Source organism: Phodopus roborovskii, unplaced genomic scaffold, assembly GCF_943737965.1.
Source record: "Phodopus roborovskii unplaced genomic scaffold, PHOROB, whole genome shotgun sequence".
Lineage (NCBI taxonomy): Eukaryota > Metazoa > Chordata > Mammalia > Rodentia > Cricetidae > Phodopus > Phodopus roborovskii.
The window spans coordinates 25988234-26012624 of NW_026126416.1; the positions used below are offsets into that span (position 1 = coordinate 25988234).

General features: G+C 48.7%; 1 protein-coding gene across 1 annotated transcript; it reads left to right on the top strand.

The window, feature by feature from the left end:
• The first annotated feature begins 422 nt into the window (after window positions 1-422).
• Window positions 423-24145, top strand: Mall (mal, T cell differentiation protein like). The gene is made up of 4 exons (XM_051183442.1): window positions 423-607; window positions 20110-20277; window positions 20590-20712; window positions 22917-24145. The coding sequence occupies exons 1-4, from the start codon at window positions 497-499 to the stop codon at window positions 22977-22979; spliced, it is 465 nt and encodes a 154-aa protein (XP_051039399.1). The 5' UTR covers window positions 423-496; the 3' UTR covers window positions 22980-24145.
• Window positions 24146-24391: the final 246 nt, after the last annotated feature.

A 24391-nucleotide genomic window follows, 5' to 3' on the forward strand; every position in this document is an offset into this window, starting at 1 on the left:
TAGCCTTGATGGCAAAAAAGGCAATCTGTGCAACCACTCTGTGACCTTGACTGTACCGCTTTCCTACCCGGTCACGTGGTGGACTGACTGAGCTCCAGAGGTGTCTGTGGATGGCTGCACATAGTAGGTCCTCAATAAATGGATTTTATCTTAGCAAAAACAAAAACCACAAAAATGCTGCTTACACTCTGAGTGTAAAAATCAGCAGGGGCATGGCTGTCACTCACACCTCCAGGAGTCGTTTGCTCCAGGATTCAACAGCTCCTTACGAGGGAAAGTCTAGAAAAGAGCTTTCACGAGGCGGGTCCAGTCCCCTCTCACGGGCTGGCTGGCCACGGAGTGCAGAAGGACCTGCTCTTCTGGAACCTTTCTTTTCCCCTCCCAGGCGACGTCCCTCGTCCGATGGGTGTGTCTGTGGGGCGGGAGGTGATACTTGAACAGCTGCGGGCGGGCGCGGGGAGTGCCGCGGAGCAAGGGTACCGGCCTAGGTGACAGCATGGCTTCCCGGGACACTCCGCCAGCCACCAGCTATGCCCCGTCCGACGTGCCCTCGGGGGTCGTTGCTGTGTTTCTCACCATTCCCTTTGCCTTCATCCTACCGGAGCTGGTGAGTGCGGCTGTGGCCACCAGCAGGGAGGGAGGGGCAGAGCGGGCTGGCAATCGCTCCTGTGTGCGACCAATAGCCACCCCTTCCCGGGATAAGACAGCTAGCTACCAGAGCCCACTTTCCCTACTGTCCGTGTCCTTCTAGAGAGAACTTTCCTCCTTCCCAAGGAGGAACCGCCCCCAAGCCGCTCGTTTTTGGAGGTGTGCAGCCAACTATTAGACTACCCAGACCCCTCAGAATACTCTATTACCTGGTTTCTTTCCTCCTAGCTGTTTGTACTTTCCTAAAGTTCAAAGAACCAGGGAACTCTCTCTCTCTCTCTCTCTCTCTCTCTCTCTCTCTCTCTCTCTCTCTCTCTCTCTCTCTCTCTCTCTCTCTCTCTCTCTCAAAGGCTTTCTGAAAAAAGTTCTCCCAGGATTATTTCTCAAAGTACATCAGCTGACTTTGAACTTTGATTTATGTGCACTCCACACAGGAGGGAGCTCATGACAGTACCGTCCATAAAACAATCTCCTGAAACGCCCAAGTTACCCCAGAGAACTTGTCACTGCCCGACTCTGGGGCACCCCACAGCAGAACTGGGCTCAGCAATGCATCCAGAAGAAAACAGGCTGGTTCCCTCTGCTCCTGCTTTCATCCACCGTCTCCAAAGCTTCCTGTGATAACTAGTTTGTGGGTGAAGTTTTCTTCTGAGCTCTGAATTTGACAGTGCTGCCTCTGGGCTTGGAGGAAAACTCGGAGTAGGACAGCTTACATAAAACTGGCACCCGTAACCAACCTTTTCCACTCTCTTGGCCTGTGTAAAAGGTTGGGACTGACTGAGTGAACTTTAGGCAAATTGGTTAAAACAGCCATTCTTGTCAATCAAGGAAGGGAAGCCAAGCTGGCCCAGTCTCAAAGGTGGGTGGCTTTAGCAGAGACCCCACCTAAGAGGTAGGTTTGTTCCAATCCCCCACAAACGTGGGCATCCTGCCAGACTGATCACATCCTGAGCGCTGTGTGCCAGGCCCTGGGTGTGGCCCTCACTTTGGAGCAGCCACATGGATGACAGGATAGAGGCTGTCTCTGCCACTTTTAATTGAGCATATGCTTTTCAGTCACGTAAATCACTATTGGAAGGGTGAATAGCTCCCAGGGGTCTCTGTGGCTGGAGAGAAGCTTGGGAGTGTTTTCTGTGTGATGTAAATACAGTACCAGCAAGAAGAAATGGTCTTCCCCGGTCAGGGAGGACCCAAGCCTGCACTGGGAGTTGCCACTGGCAGAAGGCTGGATGGCTGAGTCAGGAAAGTCGCCAGGTAGGGAACTGGCACTAGAGGGGCCAACAGATGTCCCCACCTTTCCTCCTCCTCCTGCAGTGGGATTCCTAGAAGAGTACTATCATGGTGTCCTGAGACTTTGAGGAAAAGAGGACATTGTCCTTGATTTGATTTTCTTGACTTGTTTTTAAGTAATTTTAGGTTTCTCTTAAAGACTTAGTGGCAATACAGAAGTCTGTGTCACTCTGAACCCCAGGGTCTCCCCAAGCCAGGAAGTTAACATTAGCACTCTGCTGTGAAGCATTGTTGTCATATTTACTCATTTCCCCACTAACGTCCTTTCTCTGGCCCAGGATCCAGGTTAAAACTCCTCATTATGCCCAGTTGTCCTTTTTCCTTCAGTCTGGGGAAGCCCCTCTGCCTTCATCTAGAGAAAGGACTAGAGAAAGGACTAGTCTGTTATGGACAGTACCCAAGTTTCCTCACTGTAGCTCTATTTTTAATTTGCAAGGCAACCTAACCATATTCCTTGTTGAAAACTTAGAAAATATGGTGGTACCTGTATTATGCATGTGCTCACAAATGGAGCATTTGCTGTGTGTGCGTATGTGTGTGTGCGCATGCGTGCCTGTGTGCGTGGGTGTGCATGTGTGCGTGCGTGCGTGTGTGTGTGCGTGCGTGCGTGTGTGTGTGTGTGTGTGTGTGTGTGTGTGTGTGTTGAGTGCATCATCTTGCACATGCTACTTGTACCTGCTGTGGGCAAGGACTCTACAATCATGTGTGTCTGGACAGAAGATGGGGGAGAGGTGGGAGAAAGGATCAAGTTTAGATTCCATGAACAGAAGAAGCTGGGAAGACGTGTATGTGTGCTGAACCAGTTTGGCTTAGACCTTTCTTTGGCTTGGGCAGTCTGATGTATCCTCCTCTGCTATCCACTGGAGCAGTGTGCAAACACCATGCCTCCAGGTACTCCTGATCCTTCCTTAGTCTTCTGGTCTGAGACAAAGGTCTATAGAATGGATTAGAAAGCAGCGAGGCCAGCACACCATTGCAGAGCACAGAAAGCAGTACCCAAGAACTAGCGATTCCACAGTGGGGTAGCTTGGGGTGACATCGCACAATGGTCCCCCAACCACCAGCTGCTGTTGTGGAGCACCACATGGAGCCAGTAGACAGATTCATTGTCAGATCAAATCAGACAAGCTGGGTCTTCCTTGCTGGCGATAAGCCACACTCTGGCTATCGTGGAGGTACAGCCTCTGGCTCTTTGTGGCTCTTGAAGATGACAGGCCAGCTAGGGTAGCTCAGGCTCCCAGGAGCTTACTGTAGTGACCTTTGCCTACAATGCTTTATTTACCAATCTTCAGCATTAAAATTCACATTTTAAACTTTTAATTCTGTGATAATGGTGGTTCTGTAGGAACTTGCATTCCCTGCAATCCCCCAGTGGCCATGTCTTTCCTAACTAGAGTTGTTTTTAAGGTGGGAAACTGAGGTTGGCAAGACAGATTTCCAGTTTACCCCTGTAGATTTGTCTGAGAGCAACCAAGGTTCAGGACTGTCTCATCACACCACAAAACAAACAAACAAACAAAAAACCCTTTTACTGCTCTCTAGGGTCCCCAACCCATCCCATGTTCCTTCTCTCTATTCCAAACAGTCTGTTAGAAGTAAGTACTTCCACAGATCATTTTTTAGTTCAAGAAAGTTCTATAAATAAATGTAATTGAACAGTATAGGACCGACACTCAGTCCTTGATGTCCACATGAGTTATCTGGATTCACAGTTTGTTCCTATTTATTGCTAAGTAATATTCCATGATGAGGATTTTCCATAATCTAACCCACCTCTATTGAAAGTTTCCAGTTCTCAGCAATTTCAAATAGAGCTGCTGTGGCATTCATGTTCAGGCTTTTGTTGGAATACATTTTTTCACTTCTTTGAAGGGAAAGGCCTAAGTGCAGCTTGCTAGGTAGAAGAGTGGGTGTTTTTTTTATTATTAAGAGACTAACAAATTGTTTTCCAGGGTGGTTGGAAAATGTTTTGCATTTTTACTTCTTCCCTAGCATGTCATGAAACTTGAACATAATTGAGGTTTTGCTCCGTGTAGTGGAGAATCTAGATTTCTTATTTAAAAGTACTACTTGGGCAAATGGACAGAACTAGAAAAAACTGTCCTGAGTGAGGTAACCCAGAGCCAGAAAGACAAACACGGTATGTACTCATTCATAAGTGCACATTAGACATAAAGCAAAGGATAACCAGGCTACAATCCACAACCCTAGAGAAACTAGGTAAAAAGGAGGACCCTAAGAGGAATACACATGGAGGGCCCAGGAAGAGAAAATGGTTGAGATCTCCTGGGTAACTGAGAGACGGGGTATAAGGGAGTGGTGGGGGATGAGAACATGAGGGCTTGAGGTGACCGAGTTCGGGGAGTGATGGAGAAGGGGAGCAATGAAAGAGACATCTTGATAGAGGGAGCCATTATGAGGTTAGGGAGAAACCAGGGAAATTCTCAAGAATCCATAAGGATGACCCCTGCTAAGATTCCTAGCATTGGTAGAGAGGGTATCTGAACTGGTCTTCCCCTATAATCAGATTAGTGACTACCCTAATTGTCATCATAGAACCTACCCAGTAACTGATGGAAGCAGATGCAGTGACCCACAGCCAAGCACTGGGCTGAGCTCTTAGAGTTCAGTTGAAGAGGGAGAGGAGGGATCATCTGAGCTGGGGTGGGGGTCAACATCATGATTGGGAAAACGACAGAGACAGCTGACCCAAGCTAGTGGGAGCTCACAGACTCTGGACTGACAGCTGGGGAACTTGCATGGAATCGAACTGGGCCCTCTGAATGTGGGTGATAGTTATGTGGCTTAATCAATCTATTGGGGGAAGCTGGCAGTGGGACAAGCACTTATCCTTGGTGCATGAACTGGCTTTTTGGAGCCCGTTCTCTATGGTGAGATACCTTGCTCAGCCTTGATGGGGGGTGGGGGGATTTGGTTCTGCCTCAACTTGGTATGCCAGACTTTGTTGACTCCCCAAGGAAGGCCTTACTCCCTCAGAGGGATGGGGGTGGAATAGGAGAAGGTGGGGGTGGGAGAAGGGGAGGGAGGGGAACTGAGGCCAGTGTGCAAAATAAAAAATAAATAAATAAATAATTTGTTTTACCAAAAAAAAAAAAAAAAAAAAAAAAATCAAAGAAAGCATTACTTTCACAACCTTAGTTGGAGAGTTAGTGGTGCATGCTTTTAAGACTAGCACTCAGGAGGCAGAGGCAGGCAGATCTCCATGAGTTCGAGGCCAGCCTGATCTACAGAGTGAGTTCCAGGGCAGCCAAGGCTACACAAAAACACCCTGTCTTTAACCCTCCTCAAAGAGAGAGAGAGGTGGGGGAAGGAAAGGAAAGGAAAAGAAAGGAAAGGAAAGGGAAATAAAATAACCTCCAAGGGTAAGGAACTGAGTGGGTTCTGAGATGAGAACAGACCTCTACTTATTTTCCCACCCCATGCAGAGTGTGGGCACTGGATCTTGCCAGCACTGAGGGCTGAGCCTGGGGTGGACATGGCAGCCAGCCCTGCCTCTCTCCACAGGGTCAGTGACTGTGAGAGCAGAGGGCCCATCACAACATGGCCTGGGTGGTATCAGTTGACTCCTGAGCTACTTGGCAAGCTGAAAGGTAGCCGCTGTGAGCTCACCCCAGTGGCTGTCCTTGGGGAATGCATTAGAATGGGAGTTTGAGGAAGTCACCTGAACTTTGCCCTTCTCATTAATTTACTCTTTAATTAGATTTTTGCCTAATTAAAAAGCAGCGAGTGAGACAATTCTTAGAGAGCGCGCTAGTTAAAAGGGGAGGAGGCCTGAGCCTGCTGTTTGGTGCTGGAAGCTCTTCTGTCTGCTCACTTCTCTCCACCCCACAGATGCCCCAAGAAGTTCATTCTACCCCAACCCCACCCCCAAAGCCCCCTTACACCTTGACCGCAATCTGCTTGCTTTTGTTCCTTCGTCTTCTATTTTGCCAAACTTAAGAGTTTGAAACCGTACAGAGCCCAGCTAGAGCCAACCCTGCCAGGACTGAAAGGGACAGGGTGGTCTGCAGGGAGAAATAATTAGGGGGCTTTCCTTAGAAGTTGGGGGTTTTGTCCCTAACTATGCCCTGCTCCCTTTCCAATGGCCCTGGTTCATGTGAGCAGCTAAAGGGAAGCCTGTTCCTCACAGACTGACTTTGTCATTTCTCCAGTGACCTCAGCTTGAGCTCCAGGTCCTGTTCTATAGCGGCTAAAATCAGGGGAGACTGGGGGGGGGGGGAAGGGTAGATGGATCAGGGCAAAGTGGTACTGGGAAAGCATGAAGACCCGAGTTCAGATCCCCGGCACTCAGGTAAAGCCTGAGAGGAGCAGCACCTTCGATTCTGCACTGAGGGGCAGATGTATGGATCTGGGGGCTCACTGGCCAGCTGATAAAACCATAGCAGCAGCTACAGGCTCAGGAACAGACTATCTCAGAAAGTAAAGAGGCCATTGAGGAAGACGTACCAGAGCACATACACACCACGTACAAACATGAATGCATAATACACACACACACACACACACACACACACACACACACACACACCAAAAGCACCCCAAGGTTAAGAAAGCGACCCAGAGAATAGCAAACACCGGAAGAGACCACTGCGCACCTCCAGATTAGGTGAACAAAAGGGAGGTAGAGTGGCTGGTGCTTTAACTCCAAAAGGAGCCCTTGGCTTGTGATGTTCAGATCACTGCCCAGGCGTACTCTTGTAAAACCATGTTCACCCAGACAGGGCCCATAGGGTCACAGAGGTGAAGCCAGCTGCTGCTGGAAAGAAAAGGGAAGGCTGAAAAAGGCCACAGAAAGAGCCCACTCACCAGCTTCCTCCGGCTCCCCATCACCAGAGCATGGCAAGGATGCCACACGGGAAGTCTGTGTCTGAGGAAGATGAAGGAAGGGGCAGGAGCCAAGCAGAGATACACTAGGAAGCTGCCTGTTCTATCATGAATCCCACCACCCTCCCTACCTTCTGGAAACTTCTAGGACTGTTTTGGTCACATGATCCAACTAAACCACCAGTAACTGTCTCTAAATAAATAGTCTGTCTCGATACAAGCAAGACAGACAGCCATGAACAGTTCTGGGAGGCTGGTGGATTAGAATGCAAATATCAGGCTTGAAGGAAGTAACCTGGGACCAGGATCAGAGGGCTCAGGATGGAGTCTCAGGGTCAAGAAGGGCTAGGCTAGCGTGGGCACTTAATTCATTCCACCATGTGACTTTTCCCCCAGTCACAGCAGAGCTGGGAGAGTCAGCAGAGTTTCTAGAAAGCTCTCCATATTAGTAAAAGGAGGAAGCAGGCCCAGACTAAGGAAAAGCCCAAGATCTTCGGCCTTTGCCCCCAGCTACATCCCTGCCAGCCATCCTTGGGCCTTCTCCATCTGGACTCCCGATTCCCACTGCCTGGCCATAGCTGCACCTACAAAATACCAGATAGCCCCCCCAGAGTGGAGTCTAGAGCAGTGGTTCTCAACCTGTGGGGGGTTCTCAACAGTTAACTAAAACCACCAGAAACCACGGGTATTTATAGTGCAAATTCATGATAGTAACAAAACTAGTTATGAAGTAACAATGAAAATAATTTTACTATTAGGGGTCACCACAACACAAGGAACTGTATTAAAGGGTCGTAGCATAAGGAAGGTTGAGAACCACTGCTCTAGAGTACTCTGATCCATATTAGACAAGCCCATCTAAATTAGAGTGTTCTGACCTATATTAGATAAGCCCATCTAAATTCCTGCCGTGGGTGGGTTTTCTGGGCTTTCCTTTCGATTCTGCCTCTGCAGAGTTTATAGCCCTTAACCCCCGCCCATTTAGATGTCCTCTGCCCAAGAGATTGATTTAAATGTCATCGTCTTTAATGGCACAATTTTATGCCAGGGCTTCGGATCAACTTAGGATGAGGAAGGATGTGGAGAGTGGATGAGGATGCAGCAGTTGGAGAGGGGAAATCCAAACATAGATTTAACAGCCATTCTCTAAGAATTTCAGGGATTTGGGAAGGAGCAGAGCAGAATGTGGATGACAGTGAAGCAAATAAGCCTCTGTTTCCACCCATCCATCCATCCATCCGTCCATCCATCCATCCATCTGTCCATTCACCCACGTACCTGTCCGTTCGTTTGTTCGTCCGCCCTCCTGCCCACCCACCCATCCATCTACCCACCCATCCATCCATCCATCCATCCATCCATTGAGGCTCTTGGAAGAAGTGCCAGTCCATAGCTGGACCACAGTGGCAGGCCCAGAAGGTATCAGGTGGTGCTACCAGACTAGTGTGCCCAGAGACCTGTCTTCCTCCAAGTGACAATCTCTGCTTGGGTCTGCTTGGCACTGGGCTTTGTGCCTGACGCTGGGGACATGAAGATCTCAAGGCCCAGTCCTGCCTCAGAAACTCAGGACCCTGACAGCAAGCAGAGGAGAGAGACAAACTAGGGGGGGTGACAGTAAAAGAGGGGTCCTGGGGCTTGAAAGGGGGCTTCCTGGAGGTGGCTTCGGTCTGGCCCCTGCCCTCTAAGATCTGGTTGCACCTGAGCTGAGGTGGTGGTGGAGGGCTCAGGGGAGCAGTTGGAGACCCAGCGCCTGATGGAGTGGAGAGAAGTGCTTGTCACAAAGGATGCCTGGGTTCCCACAGCCCAGGGTTTCCTGAGAGCTTAGTCATGGAGCCTGGGCCAAAGAGGGAAAAAGGATCAGTGTAGGTATGAAGCTTGGGGTGAAAAAGCCCTAAAGGAGGGGCAAGTTTAACTCCCTAAAGCCCACAAATGGAGAAGAAAAATGAAGGGCAGTCCTCTTTAACACGTAGTGTTTTATTTTTAATTTATTTTGAAGAATCGCGAAAGAAAGTGCCCCTTAGCCTTTGGGGAGATAAGATTGTTTTTATCATTCTATTTTATGTTACATTGTAAATCTGTGCATTTTGATCAATAAAACTTGGGTCAGTCTGGGTCTGAATGAGAGGGTGTGGTCCTCAAGCAGGAAGCCCCCAGAACAGGGAGGAAATACAGGCCAGTTTGCTCCAGGCTTTCTGGGCTTGCAGCCAGGTCTGGAGAGCACTTACAGGGCCCTTATGTGGTGACTGTTCTGTAAGAAGTGGGGCTCCAGCCCACACTATCTGAAGAGACCAGAATAAGAAATGGCCTCACAGAAGACCTGGGCAGGCTGGGCAAGCAATTTCCTGCTAACCTTAAAGGCACAAAGAGAAAAATGCTCTCGCCATGAGTCAGGGCAGAATGACTCAGAATTTGCAAGTCCTGTGCGTATCTACCGAACATGGATGTACCATACAATGATTGCTGTTTTGGGGCCCTGATGGAGGTGAGGTCCTTGGCAAAATCCCTGGGCCTCTCGGAGCTGTTTCCTCCTGAGGCAAAGAAAAATGTGGCTATTTGACTACACACTTCAGAAAGCTGCCTGGCCAGTGTGTTAGGCTATACACAGCACCTCGTGGGAACTAATGTCTCAGAGCTATCCACTCCACAGAGGCTTGTGGTGAGCAGGGCCTGCCCAGGAACACCCAGCTCCTCTGGATAAGGCCAGTGCTGCCTGTGGGCCTCTGCCTCCACCAGGGGCCATTCCTAGTGGGAGTCTGAGTCCTTGTGCTAGTGACTAAGCAAGTCAGTCACCTCTGTTAATGCCCTTCCAAAATACTGTTTATTTTTCAGCTGAAGCTTTCTGGTGTTAACTGAGCATGCTTGGGGGCCTTCCTGTCCATCCCTTTAATCTTTGCTTACCTGCTCTGAGATTTTTGAGCTAAATACCACTCCCTACCATAAGGTATCTACTCTTTTCTTTTTAAATTATGATCTTAAATTGAGCGTGCTGGGAAAATGGACCCACCCCGTATGAATATATGTGAATATATAGAATAAAATCCCCATGCTCCCCGTGCTCTGACGGAGCTGTAGACATGATCCCGGCACTCTCCTTCTCTGTTGCAGGTTGTTGGCTCTGCTTCCTCCAAGCAGCCAACCTGTTGCGTTCCATGACACTTGGAGAAAGGACACACTCCAGGGCCCCTCCCACTGCTTTACCACCCTGTGGGTGGCTCATACTCATCATCCAGGTCCCACGCTTCTCATCCTCCCCTCACCCCCACCACCCTCATGCCCCAGGGGCCATGAGATCCTTACCCACAGGGTTTCTGCTGTGAGGAAGGCCCATCCAGTGTAGACTGGCTAGGGCAGGATACTACAAAAAAGCCCTTTGGCTTATTAGAGTCAGGGACGCATGCCAGAGGATGGTCTTCCACAGCTGACTGTACTTCACAGAAAGAGACTTATTTCCATGGCAATTGGTGTGTGTGTGTGTGTGTGTGTGTGTGTGTGTGTGTGTGTGTGTGTGTGTGTGGAGACAGACTCAGGAAACCATATTGCCTTTTCCTTGGACATTGCACTCCCATAGTTTCCATTCTGGTCTATTTGATTTCTTCATGTTGGTCACTGAACCATTAATATGGAGTCATAACCTTCAAATGGGTCCATGCCTTTAGTCCCAGCACTCAGAGGGCAGAGGCAGTCAGATATCTGAGTTCGAGGCCAGCCTGTTCTACAGAGCGAGTTTCAGGATAGCCAGGGCTACACAGAGAAACCTTGTCTCAAAAAAGAAAAAGGAAAAAAAAAAAAAAAAAAAAAAAAGAAGGAGGGAAGGAAGGAAGGAAGAAAGGATGGAAGGAAGGAAGGAAATCTCCAGCAGAGAGGACAGTGCTGCAAGTTGGGGAGTCTGGCATTGCTTGTGGTGCTCCTCTCTGATTAGGTGCCAGTCCTAGTGGTCACTGCAATCAGAAGTCTGGAGAGATGGCTCAGCCCATAAGAGCCTGGGTTGCTTTTGCAGAGGACCTGGGTTCTGTTCCCAGGACACACACTGGGCAGCTCACAACTGCTGTAACTCCAGCCCCAGGGTATTTGACATCTACTTTTGGACTCCTAAGGTACTGAACTCACAAGTATACATTATACCCACTCACACGCATATGCATAATTAAAACAAAGTGAGTCTTTTAATGGGGGATGGCTGGGTACATAGCTCAGTAATAGAGTACTGTCTGACACACACAAAGCCCTGGGTTCCTTCTCCAGCACTGGAAAAGACATATTCACAAAAATTGTGCCAAGGGAAAAACAAGACATGATGAAAAATTCCTTTACTGTTCACGCTGTTTTACAATCAGCTTAAAATCTCATTGTTCCATGCTAATTCTTGCTATTTGCTTTCTTTAAAAATCTCCCTGGGGTTCAGGCATTTTGATTGGATCTCAAAAACCTCCAAGCAATGTCCACAACAACAGGAACGCCTGTTTGATAAATTGCTACTCTCCAGGCCTTTTGCAAGGTCACTACCTGATGAGAACTAGACACAGCCCAGGATCAGTGGTGTCTGGCTCTTCCACTGGAGGGCTATTTGCACACCCTCGGGTGTAGTATTACTACCAGTAATACTGAGAGGTGGAAGCAACCCACACAGACGAGAGGATAAGCAAAGAGCAACACAATACTTCTTGGCTTACGAGGGAGTTTTGCACTGATGAGTACCATATAGGCTCAAACGATCTTAAATTGAAAATGCAAGGAGTATGTGTCACCTTCAGCACTTTCTAACATGATAGCATGGGTCCACTGCAAAGTGTCCCTGGTTCCTGGCTGTTGGGAGAGTTGGCTCACTTTGCTGCCTGAGGAGAAGACCCACCTTGTCACAAAGCACTAAGCTGAGATCTGTAACTGCAAAACTGATGTTTGTCATGTTTGCACGGGGAAAAGCCGAGAGAGAAATCATAAGCTTTGACTCATTCTCAGGCAAGGACTATATTGTGCAATGGATCATTAGTTTGCCTTAAACCTACGAGAAATTCTGACACATGCTAAACTTGGAGCCTGAAAGAAATACGCTAAGTGAAACCAGCCAGTGACAGAAGAGAAATTCCATGTGACTTCTTTTACTTACGGGACCCTAGAGTAGTCAGGTTCACAGAGAGGAGAGAGTGAAGGCTGCTGGGGCTGGACTAGGAGGAAACAAGAGACTGATTTCTGTTTTGTGATCAGGAGCTGGGTTATGCCAATGGTTACATAAAGCACATGTGTGCATAACACCATTGAACTGCACATCTATAAAATAGTTCAGATAAGAAGAATTTTGTGTGTTTTAGTATGATTTGTATACTTTATTTTAGCTCAAAGGCTGAGAATCCATATAACTTAGTACAATTTTTAAAAATGAGGGAAGCTATACGATTTCCCAAAGACCCTGGATTCCATCAGCCTCAACTCAAGGGAACCATAGTTTTCTTTATCTTGAAGCATCACAGGGTCACAGCGAGCCTTCAGGGCATTGGGTTTCCCACTGTGAACCACACCTAAATGAGTCCTATATGAGACCCATTCCTCCCATGCTGTCAGTAGTTACAGGAGCCCTGGCCCCTATTTTATGAGCCTCACCCATAATTTGGTTTGGCTTTTTCTTCTCAGTTCGTGGGAATTCATGGTACATTATGTTGTCACCCAAGAACCAAGTAAGGGAGGAATCTGTTCTGAAAACTAAGTCAGGTAGGTAAGAAAGGAATGTGGTATTGTCAGGGCGTGAGACCTTCCCTACTGAAATGCCACCCGGCTATGCAGAGACACCTGCCACCAGTGTCTCTACCTTCTGTGTGCCTTCCATTCTCAGCTCTTTGTCTGCCTCACACTGAAGCCACCATGGCTTGGAAGCCCACAGTGCAGATCTGATGCCTGTATATCCCTGTCATATCCTGGGGCCCCTCCTGGGGCCACCACTCAGGTAGAGTGGTCAACACCACTCACTCCTGCTACGTTGCCTGGGAAGATAGGTCTCATACAGGATAGTTTAGGACCCTCCTTCATGCATCCTAGCCACTTGCTTCTCTTTAAAAAAAAATTTTTTTTTTTGGTTGTTTTGGATCTTTTTAAACATGACTCTGGTCCCATATTGAAAACTCTGTCCCTTGCTGGTTGTGGGGGAGAGAAGCCTGTCCTCAAGCCAATTGGTTGTTCCCAAAACTGAGACATGGTCTCAGCCCAGAAATATTCTGTTCCTTTTCCTCCAGTTCCCCATAAATCTGAACCTACTGGGCATGCTACGATCTGCTGAGTCTTGTTCCATTTCCGGAAATAAACACTTTCCTTCTTCTTTGGGAAGGCTGCAGAGGGTCCCGATCCGGCAGGCATAGCTGATTTAGTTGGTGTTCTCTAGATGAGCATTTGGGTCAATTCCTATCTTTTCTGTATCTAACCAAGATGCAAAAAGAAACCTTGTCCATTCCGTGTTTTATTCACCTATACCAGGTATAGGACAATTTTAAAGTGAAGTTACCGAGTAGAGCAATTTAATGCATTGAATAGTGTTTCCAAAAATAGCAGAGTTGCTAATAACACAGATATTTGCCAGGCCTGGTGGCACAGGCCTTTAATTCCAGCACTTGGCAGAGGCAGGGGGATCTCTGTGACCCTGAGGCCAGCCTGGTGTACACAGTAAGTTCCTGTATAGCTAGAGCTATATAGTGAGAACATGTCTCAAACACAAAAACAAACAAGTAAAAAAAAAAAAAAAACAAAATCAAACAATAAATAAACCTAGACTTCCCCCCCAAATCAGGTATTTAACTTCAGGTTACAGGTGGGCTTGAGGGTATCTGTGAGTCTCTTAAATTTATAAGCAAAAAATTGTGTGTGTAAACGTGTATGTATATATAAGTGCATTCTTAAAGGCTTTCATCTGTTCTGTGAAAAGGCTCTAACCACCCCCCCAATAATATTACACTCATCCCCATGCTCAGTTCCAAACTCCCCACCCCTCATGACCAGGTAGGGCACCTGCTTTTCCAGTTCTTTCCTTTGCAACATTCCTCTTGCCCTCTTGTGCCCTTTCAAGTGGTTGTAATTTCCTTGGCTAATGGTTATCCGGCACTCTCCACAAGCCAAAGCGAGACTAGTTAACTTTATCTAAGAGCTGGAACCAGAAAGACCCCCTCCTCTGTCTGATGGATGCAAAGACACAGGTGGGTTACACAACCTCCTGGCAGAGCTGTGATTCCAACCCAGATGCATGCTGTGCAGATCTGGCTGGGGCAAAGTGGAAGCAAACGAAACCGGCAGAGGGTTTTGGTTTCAGCAGCACCATCTGGAGAGCTTCCAACAACACAGCTCCCCTGGCCACTTGAGGCAGCATCTCTAGGGCCTAGCCCAGACCGATGAGCTGTCTGAGTCCACAGAGCGTTCCAGGAACCCACAGGGCTCAGAGCCCTGCCCTGAGGTGGTGCCAGGCTTCTCTGGGTTTCTGTTTTGATCTTGTTGTTTTCTGTTTTGTTTTGTGGTATTGGGAACTGAACCCATGGCATAGATGATGCCAGGAAAAATTTTTACCATTGAGTCGCAATGCAGCCCCCCATGTATATTAGAAGCTCTGTATCACTGTGTCATATTTTGGATTCTTTTCCTTCATTAAGCTGTTTTCAAAGACAGTAAGGATGTTCCAAAAGTGACACATTGTGGCACATGCCTTTAATCCCAGCACTCGGGAAGCAGGGGCAGGTGGATCTCTGTGAGTTTGAGGCCAGCCTGGTTACAGAGTGAGTTCCAGAACAACCAGGACTGTTACACAGAGAAACCCTGTCTCAAACAAACAAACAAACAAACAAATGTAAACCAAAATAAATAAATAAATAAATAAATAAATAAAATAAAAAACAACCAACTATTCTTTTGAAATACAACAGTTAAGTTGTATTTCAACTTAACTGATGTTAATACTTGCAGCTATTGTGTCCAATAGAACCTTAAAGGGCCCCCAAGTTCTGTCAGAACCCATGAGCCTCTAGGACATTTCTCACTATCTATTGATACCATGTCTAGCTTTGCCAGCCTTACTCACTCCTCAACATCTCCCCAGTGTGTATGTGTAGATAGGTAGGTACATGCTCATGAGTGTCCACAGGGGCCAGAGGTGTTGGATGCCCCTCGGCCTGGAGTAAGACAAGAAATGAGCTACCCAACACGATCCAACTAAACTCAGGCCCTCTGCAAAAGCAGTGTGTGTTCTTAAGCATTGAGCAACCTCACCAGCTCCTAACAACAGGGTTACACTCTAAGATACATGACCAAGCCTTTGGTTCAACTTTATTCTACACTTCTTTTTTTAAGATAGGGTCTTAGTATGCAGCTCTAGCCCTCTTGGAACTTTCTATGTAGACCAGACTGATCTCATACTCAGAGATCCAGTTGTCTCTGCCTCCTGAGTGCTGGAATTAATGGCATGAGCTACCTTAAAAGGGCCTTTGAGTTTTGTCCTTTGGGAAGGATATCTATGAGGAAAACACGTTCTCTTCATAATAAAAATCCCTGCCAGGGTTGTACTTGAGGCACACTTACTCTAATGTCTAATTGCGATATAATATCCGTGCATGTGTGTGTGTGCACACATGCGTGACGAGCATGCATGGTGGGAGGAAGGTCACACCAGCTAAAACTATGCCCTGCTCTTGAGAAATGTAAAGTGGGAGCTAAAATGGGAGAGCAGTGTAGGCAGCCAAGAGAATCTGTGAAGTTAAATACGAGCTTTTAAAAAGAAGTAGAAAATCAAGTTCCCAACCCAGACTTCTTGGGGTAGAGGTGAGACACCAAACACCTCTGGGCTTTAACTCACCAGGAGCTGGTCTCTGGCCCCTGTCCTATCTGCAGTTTAGAAAGCAGAGGGGCGTGGGAGTAAGAGACAAACAACATTCCTCTGCATTGCAATTTTACAGCAGGGCTATTTCAAAAAAAAAATTTCCGTGTAACTTGAGTAGATTCCGCAGGCTCAGAGGTCTTTGACTGGTGTAAAAGTGAATAATAGGAACAGGGGTTCCTATCCTTGGCTGGAAACCAGAGGACAAAGTCCAAATGGGCCCTCTGGTTCTGCGACTTGAGAGTCCCACTGGGGCCTTTAACTGTACCAGGGCTCTCGCCGTGGCCCTAGTCGACCAATCTCTGGTACTTTCTGGAAGCATCTAGCTCCCCTACCCTCAGCATGAAACTTTGTTTGGAGGACAGCCACACAAATGCCCTCGCTATGTCCAATCCCCATGCCACACTGCCTGTGAGGCCTCAGACCTCAGAGCCTCCTTAGAGACAGTGGTGGTGACTAAATAAATTCACAAGGACAAATAATGGACACACAGAGATGATGACCAAGGTAGCTTCTGATGGCAAGAAGGGGTTGGGGAGTCCAACAGGGGCAGAGGGACAGAGGCAGTCTGGCTGATGGCCTGACAGAGGTGGGCCGAGAGCTGAACAATAGATTACATGAGGCCACCTGAGCGGATAGATTTTTACAAACTGTGAAGCTCCTAGTGAATGTGAGGAGGGGGTGCTCAGTCTACTGCTCTCCCAGCTGACCTATTCTGGAGCTGTTGTTGGGGGGGTGTTTGCTTATAGATTCATTCAGACAGTGTACCCCAACACTCCTCACCCTTATATATGCTTTGTTCCAGGCCCTTTCCTGGGTTTATAGTCAGCAACACAGACCCTCATTGCCCTCCAAGGTCTAAAGTGTGTCCTGGTGTAAGTGCTGGTTTTACAAGCCCCAAATGGTATTCCCACTAAGAGCCAGCTCGGTCTGGGTGTTGATGGGACACCAGTACCTTTGTGCATTTCCTTCAGCTCAGCAGGAAGGACACTTGTCATGTGCCTTGGAGTGCTATCCTCTCCCTGTGGTTTCACTAATGGGGGCCCCAGCAGGGGCACAGGACAGGCCTCTGGCCCCAGACACCCTTTCGCTATGACAAGTCAACACTGTTCACCATAGACACTTCCGGATGCGGCCCAGAACTTCCAAAACCTCACTTGGACATTGACTGTTGAAAGTGGGGGAAATTTTTCCCCAGAGCTAAATTAAATTAAATTTTAAATTTTAGGGAAATGTCATACTCACATGCAGTGTATTTTGGCTGCATTCGCCCCACATTGCCCTCTTGTCATTTCCCCCTCCACGCCTACTGGTCATCTTCCCAAACACTTTCCCTTCTACACTTTATTTAGTTGTGGGTCACTAACGGAGTTCAATTGCAGAAGCATGGGTGGGAGGAGTATTCACCGGAACACTGATGAAAATGCCGCCCCACCCCCACCCCCAGCAGCCATTACCTGCTAGTAGCTCCATGGTCTAGAATAGACCATCATGAGTCGCTTCCCTGTCCACGGCAGAGAGTGCTTGGGCCACGGTTGTGTAGGTCTTGTGCAGGCAATCACGGTGGTATGCATTCATGACTGCAATGACAGGATCATGTCTGGAAGACCACAGTTCACAACACTCCCCTCCCTCCAGCTCCTACATTTCTTCTGCACCCCACATCCACCATCTTTGAGCCCTGAAGCAGGTGATGTAAATGTCTCATTTAGGGGTGAGTACAACAGTCGCTTGTTCTCAGCATCTTCACCAAGAGGTTTTGAGCAGCGGCCAGGACACTGGAGCTGGTCCCACCCTGTGAGAGCCATGCTTTCAGTCCTCGCCTGTGGACAGCTTCTCGCCCAACCCATCCTGTCTTCTCCTTAAGAGCCCAGGATTCTCTAAGGCAAAAGTACTTTTCTTCAAGGTGACAGTAATGAAATCTTACAAGGATAGCTGGAGTGGCCATATCCATATCTGTATGCTGCTTGGCTGTAGGCCAAGCTAGTTCCTGAAGGTGGGGGGATGTGCTGGGAGACGCAGAGCCGGAAGGCAGTGTAGTTTTCAGCTGAACTAGACAGAAGTGAGTGAGTCCCTAAGTGAGTCAGCCCTATAGAGTTCTAAAGAGGCATCCAGTGGACAGGTGCATGTGTGGTATTGAAGGTCACAGACAGAGAAGGACAGAGACAAGTTCCTGATGTCACAAGTCAGTGTTCTCCTTAAAAGCACAGTTTAGCAGGAGAGGGATGGTTCCGAGGTTAACACTGGCTACCTTTCCCAGAATTCTCCTTGTCTCCTAGTCCCGCCTGTCTCTCTGCCTCTTTGGCTGAATGGTGTTTTATTCATTAACCAATAAGAGAAACATATATACAGAAGGACATCCCCCACCATCCAACATTCTCTTCTGTTCTCTGAGGGCACTACAAACATAGCACACTGACAGCATGCACGTAAAACACCCATACACATAAAACAAAAGGCACCATTTTAATGAAAGTGAGGAGATGGAGATCCAAGGGCACTTCAGGGACCCACCAAAGAGACACCTGGAAGGAGATCTGCTCAGAAAATGAGGTAAACCAAGAAAAGCATGTAGTCTGCGTGGACTGGACTCAAGTGAACCTGCCATAGCCGGAGATCCCCCATTGCAGACAGCCCTGGCTCCCCCACCACAGCCTGAGATCACCCACCATAGCAGGGAATCACCCACCACAGCCCTGGCTCCTCCCACCACAGCCCTGACTCCCCCCACCACAGCCCTGACTCCCCCCACCACAGCCCTGGATCCCACCACAGCCCTGACTCCCCCCACCACAGCCCTGACCCCTCCCACCATAGTCCTGCATCACTCACCACAGCCCTGACTCCTCCCACCACAGCCCTGGCTCCCCCCACCACAGCCTGAGATCACCCACCATAGCAGGGAATCACCCACCACAGCCCTGGCTCCTCCCACCACAGCCCTGACTCCCCCCACCACAGCCCTGGCTCCTCCCACCACAGCCCTGGCTCCCACCACAGCCCTAGCTCCTACCACCACAGCCCTGACTCCTCCCACCACAGCCCTGACTCCTCCCACCACAGCCCTGACTCCTCCCACCATAGCCCTGACTTCCCCACCACAGCCCTGGCTCCTCCCACCACAGCCCTGACTCCCCCCACCACAGCCCTGACCCCTCCCACCATAGTCCTGCATCACTCACCACAGCCCTGGCTCCTCTCACCACAGCCCTGGCTCCCACCACCACAGCCTGAGATCACCCACCATAGCAGGGAATCACCCACCACAGCCCTGGCTCCTCCCACCACAGCCCTGACTCCCCCCACCACAGCCCTGGCTCCTACCACCACAGCCCTGGCTCCCACCACAGCCCTGACTCCTCCCACCACAGCCCTGACTCCTCCCACCATAGCCCTGACTTCCCCACCACAGCCCTGGATCCTCCCACCACAGCCCTGACTCCCCCCACCACAGCCCTGACCCCTCCCACCATAGTCCTGCATCACTCACCACAGCCCTGGCTCCTCTCACCACAGCCCTGGCTCCCACCACAGCCCTGGATCCTCCCACCACAGCCCTAGCTCCTACCACAGCCCTGACCCCTCCCACCACAGCCCTGCATCACTCACCACAGCCCTGGCTGTGCAGTCACAATTCATTCTGTATTTCTCTGAGTCACTAAGTCGTGGATTTCTCAAGAAAAAAAATTGTAGTTTTTTTTATGTGAAAAGTCCTGTTTTAGATATTGACAACTTGTTCATATAGTCTTTAAAACTACTTATCAACATTTCTTAGGCTAAAAGACTTGACTAGAGGTCTCTCCTTTTGCAAGGCTGGTCACCGCCTTTAATTTTACAGGATTGGATTTGGCCATATTCCAGAGAGTCCAGCCTTCCTCTGTGTGCACACAGATACATGCTGTGGTGCACATGTGTAGAATAACTCAGGAGAGTGGGTTCTGGATGTGGGTTCTGGTTGTTAGGGTTGAGTACAAATTCCTCTCAGCCCACTTTCTGACCCTCAGCTCAGCTTTAAGCCAGGGAAGCCCTGCAAAGGGACCCCTCCACCCACACCCAAGCAAACTGTGGTAGTTTGAATGTATTTGGCCCCCATAAACTCATAGGGAGTGGCACTATTAGAAGGTGTGGCCTTGTTGGAGGAGACTGGATAACACACACCTTTAATCTAGACCTTGAGGCTGGAGGGCACACCTTTAATCTGGGCCATGCCTTCTGCAGGAAGTGGGTCACTGTGGGGGCAGGCTTTGAGGTTTCATAGACTCAGGGTACTGCCTAGTTAGTTGATTTCCTGTTGCTTGCAAGATGTAGCGGTCTCAGCTCCAGCACGGCCTCTGCCTGCACGCCCTCATGTTCCCTGCCAGGATGATAATTGACTGAACCTCTGAATGTGTTCCTTGTAAGAGTTGCCATTGTCATGGTGTCCCTTCACAATAGTCGAAGGCCTACCTAAGACACAGACAGAGCCCCTACGTGCTCTTCTCTTCTTACAGGTGTTTGGGTTCTTGGTCTGGACTCTGGTGGCTGCCACACACGTAGCAAGACCTTTGCTGCACGGATGGGTGCTGTATGTGTCACTCACCTCGTTTCTCATCTCCCTGATGTTCCTGCTGTCCTACTTGTTGGGGTTTTACAAACGATTTGAGTCCTGGAAGGTCCTGGTAAGAACCAGAGGGTGGCACCCCCTGGACTGGTGTTCTGGGTTTGAAAGGACAATGGCTTCTCCCGGCTGGGAGGGAGAATGGATGTCCTGGGATCAGAGATCCTACTGGGAATAGATTCCTAGGAAACCAAGGCTTCTGATTTTAATGTGTTGATTACTAATGCAAAGTGAAAACATTTGTAAACCTTTGCTTGTATTTTTCTCCGTTACCTTCCTAGTTAGGGCAGTAGGGGATGGGTTTGATTCTCTCTCCCCCTCTTCCCTGCTGTATAGAATAACATTGGCTCCTGCCTCTGCTCTGAATTTCCAGGACAGTCTGTACCATGGAACCACAGGCATCCTGTACATGAGTGCCGCTGTCCTGCAAGCACACGCCACTATCATTTCTGAAAGCAGCAACCTAAATGAATACTACATCAATACTGCAGCATCAGTGAGTAGCTGCATGTGTATGGCAATGACACAGACATGTGCATGGAGGGCATTTATTACGTGCCGTTCGGTGCTGTCATGAGTGTTTTGTGCAGTTGTGTCAAGCTGCAGGAGACTGAAGGAAGGACAGTGTATGTGTGTGCATGCATCCAAACTTCAAGGACCACCTCTTGTCTTGTGTTTATCCCACTCAGCCTTGCTCTCCAAAGTCATCAAAATCTTGTTCTTTCCCCAGATAAATAAAACCACATTTTTCTTTTCTTGTTGGCGTCTGCTAAGAGGTCCAGCTGCCTTGCAATGGAGCCCGAGTTGCTGAGCACAGTCAGCTATTCTGGGTCCTTTTGTTTCAATGACAGAAGTTCACAGAAATGTCATTGCTAAGTAATGGAAGTCAAGGCAAGAGGGGCACAATAAATTGTTGAAAGAGCCTGATGCCCAGGTGGTGGCACCTGATCTGTTCTGGAGCCCACCTGTCTCTTTCTCTACTGTGAAATGATGCCCTCTAGTGACAGGATGCCGAGTGTGAAATGACCCAAGTCACCCTTTGGCTTCATAAGTTCTCACTCCATGCCACAGGCAAAGGCTGCATTGGGGGGGGGGCACTGTCTCCAGAGTAAGAACAGGGTACCAGACAGATACTGTGAGCCCCCGGGAAGACCACAGCATTTCCCAGCAGCCTTCCAGCCTCCCTGATCCCTTTTGTCAAGGTTCTTAGATTTCATTAAACTCATAGTCCCAGAGATGGTCTCCGGGTAGACTTGCCACTGCTGCTGGCTCCCAATCAGTCCTGTACCACACAGGCTTTGTTACTGTCCCTAAAAACACATACTCTCTCATTCAGGATCTAGGCAGGGTTGTCCACATCTCAAATCAGCAAGCCATGCTCCTTTTCCCCCAAACACCACCCTTCAACAACCCTCACCCAACACCCCCCTTTGCCCTCTCAGCCTCGTACTCTCCCAGCCTTATCCCCATCTGGACTATTTGTAGAGGGCCTGCTCACCACCTGGCTTCTTGCTGAAAAAAAAAATAACCTCTGTGAGGCAGGTATTATGTATTTACTTAATTCATATTTGTGACAGTGTCTCACCTATGTAGCCAGGCTGGCCTCAAACTTTTTGTTCTCCTGACTTAGTCACCTGGGTGCAGCATTAATGTGTGTCAACACATATGTCTTAAGGGCAAGAACTTTTTCATGTCTTGCTCACTATTGTAGCAATAGCTATTCTTGAAGCACTACTGTGCTTTGAAGTTATATGTTGTTGGATGGATGGATGGATGATGGATGGATGGGTGGGTGGGTGGATGGATGGTGTGTGGGTGGGTGGATGGATGGTGTGTGGGTGGGTGGATGGATGGTGTGTGGGTGGGTGGATGGATTGTGTGTGGATGGGTGGATAGATGGATGGATGAGCAGACTGGACAGATGAATGGATGGACAAATGAATGGATGGATGGATGGGTGACAGATGAGAACAGAGGGTTAATGGACAGAAGGACAGTAAGGGTAGAGTGACATCCATCCTAAGGAGAGCCACTGTGTCATTTTAAGCCCAATTTTTATTATGGTCATGTTTTTCTGATGGAACAGAGTAGGAGAGGCAGAGTAGGCAGGAGATGAACTGAGGACCTGGGAAGTCCTATTGAGGGATGATGGTGGCTGAGACAAAGGAGGTGGGATGTACCAAGAGTTAGTCAGATAGCAAACCTTGAGGCTGGCTTTGGCCATGACAGTTAGATGGAAGGAGTGAGAAGGATCTCAGGTTTTGTCATTGGTAGCTGGAGGGGATGGAGGTCCTTGGGCTAACTAAGCTTAGTGGCTTTAACAGACCAGTGTGGGACAATAAGAGCTCTAGAACCTGAGACATCCACAGACAGGTGCTCATAGCAGAGCTCTGGGCTAGTGAGCAAAGCTGTGGGAGTGGCCTGAGCACAGAGGCTCCTATGGGAAATGGGCTCAGGGAGACAGGTAAAGAGGCCCAGGTTGCAATTGGAGGAGGTTCAGGGGTAGAACAACTGGAAAACATAGCCTTAGCAATGCCCAAGGAGAGAGGATCCCCAAGGACAGAGTGATGGCCGGCGCTTGGCGCTCTCAGGCCACACAGGGAGCAGAAGGCCAGTGAGCATCTGGAGCCCCTGCGGTTGGGTGTTGGGGTTGGGGTGGGCCCTGTGCTACCCTCTCTAACTCTCCCTGTCTTCCTCCAGTTCTTCGCCTTCCTCACCACCCTACTCTATATTCTGCATGCCTTCAGCATCTATTACCACTGAAGTGCCGGAGAACAAACCCAGTGAGGCTCACTTTCCGAGGCCGTATCGCCCAAGGCAAGACTATCGTCTTGCCATTTGCCATTCAGGTGATAAATGGAAGATCTACCGAGCCACTCACAGGGTCAACAGACTGTCTTTCTGGAATGTGTGAGGAGACTCACTTTGGCATTTTTCTCTTTGGACATTCTTACTCCTCATGGTGACTGAAGATCCACCCCTACCCCTACCCTGAAGATGGCTGCCTCTTGAAGATTCCTGACCATGAACTCACTTTTCGAGAATATCAACTTTGAACCCCCATAGTTCAAAATACCAGCTCTGCCAATCATACCTGGTTAGGATCTTTTGCCCCAGCAATGGTGCTCCCCATGATAGGTTTAGGAATATTCAATCTTATTTTCTAAAATAGGCAAGGCTTCACGAAAGCCTGAAGGTCTAATGCCCAATCCTTGTAGCCTCTGATACTGCCCTGAAGCAGTTGTCCAGCCCTGCCTACTTCCCCTGGACCTCACCCCTGCTGCCTCTGCATTAAAGATCCGAGGAAAACATACATAAAACCAATTCTGGGGGTAAATTTATGGGAGAAATATATGGTTGGGTTTGAGGAGTCAGAATGGGAAAGACATAGCCAGTTAATGCATAAGCCACATCCTTCAGAAACTGCTGGGCTCAGTGGGCCTGTGTGGAGCCTCACAGACCAACCTAAAGATCACAAGATTCCTCCTCCTTTAGGGAAGATGTCAGCAAAGGAGATAAAATGCTGCAAGCATGAATTTACCTTCTGGCTCCTCCCAGAAACACAACAGGGAGAAGCAGTTGCTATATTGTTGCACGGGCTCTGAAGGGCCCCCTCTAGAGGTCTGTGCTGACTTGTGTGTGTGTCCCCAGCTCTCTTCCTGGTGACCCTCCAGGTGGGACCAGTCTTCAGGATTCATCATGGAAGGGAGACTGTGTTTGGGGGTCATTTTTCTAAGAACAGGCCTTGTGAGAAGAAAAGTATAAAGTCAAGTGAATACTCCCACTGCAAGCTGGGCTCTCTATCCTATCACCATCTGGAAGGGTCTCAGTCCCTTGCCAAGGGTGCCTGCATGCCTGGGTTTCCTCACCCAACAGGCCAACAAGACACAGCCCCATGACTGCATAAATAAATAATTGCCAAAAGGGAATTAACTGAATCCAACTTTTCTCCATTCAGTTGTGTTGGGAGGGGGTAGGGGTGCAACTTGACTTCACTGTTGTTTACCAGTCACTTACTAATTGCCCTGATATCTTGAAAAGTCAACACCGATCTTATTTTGTAGCCTGGCAGCTGTCTGTGATGTTCAACATGGAATATTTACTGGATGGCCACGCGCAAATAAAAGATGTTTGTACAGTGGGGAGTGGAGTCTGTCTCCTTGATATCGCCACCA

Coding starts and splice junctions, on each gene's coding strand:
- Mall (XM_051183442.1), top strand. CDS start 497: ATGGCTTCCCGGGACACTCCGCCAGCCACCAGCTATGCCCCGTCCGAC. Junction 608..20,109: donor CCTTCATCCTACCGGAGCTG/GTGAGTGCGGCT, acceptor CTCTTCTTACAG/GTGTTTGGGTTCTTGGTCTG. Junction 20,713..22,916: donor ACATCAATACTGCAGCATCA/GTGAGTAGCTGC, acceptor GTCTTCCTCCAG/TTCTTCGCCTTCCTCACCAC.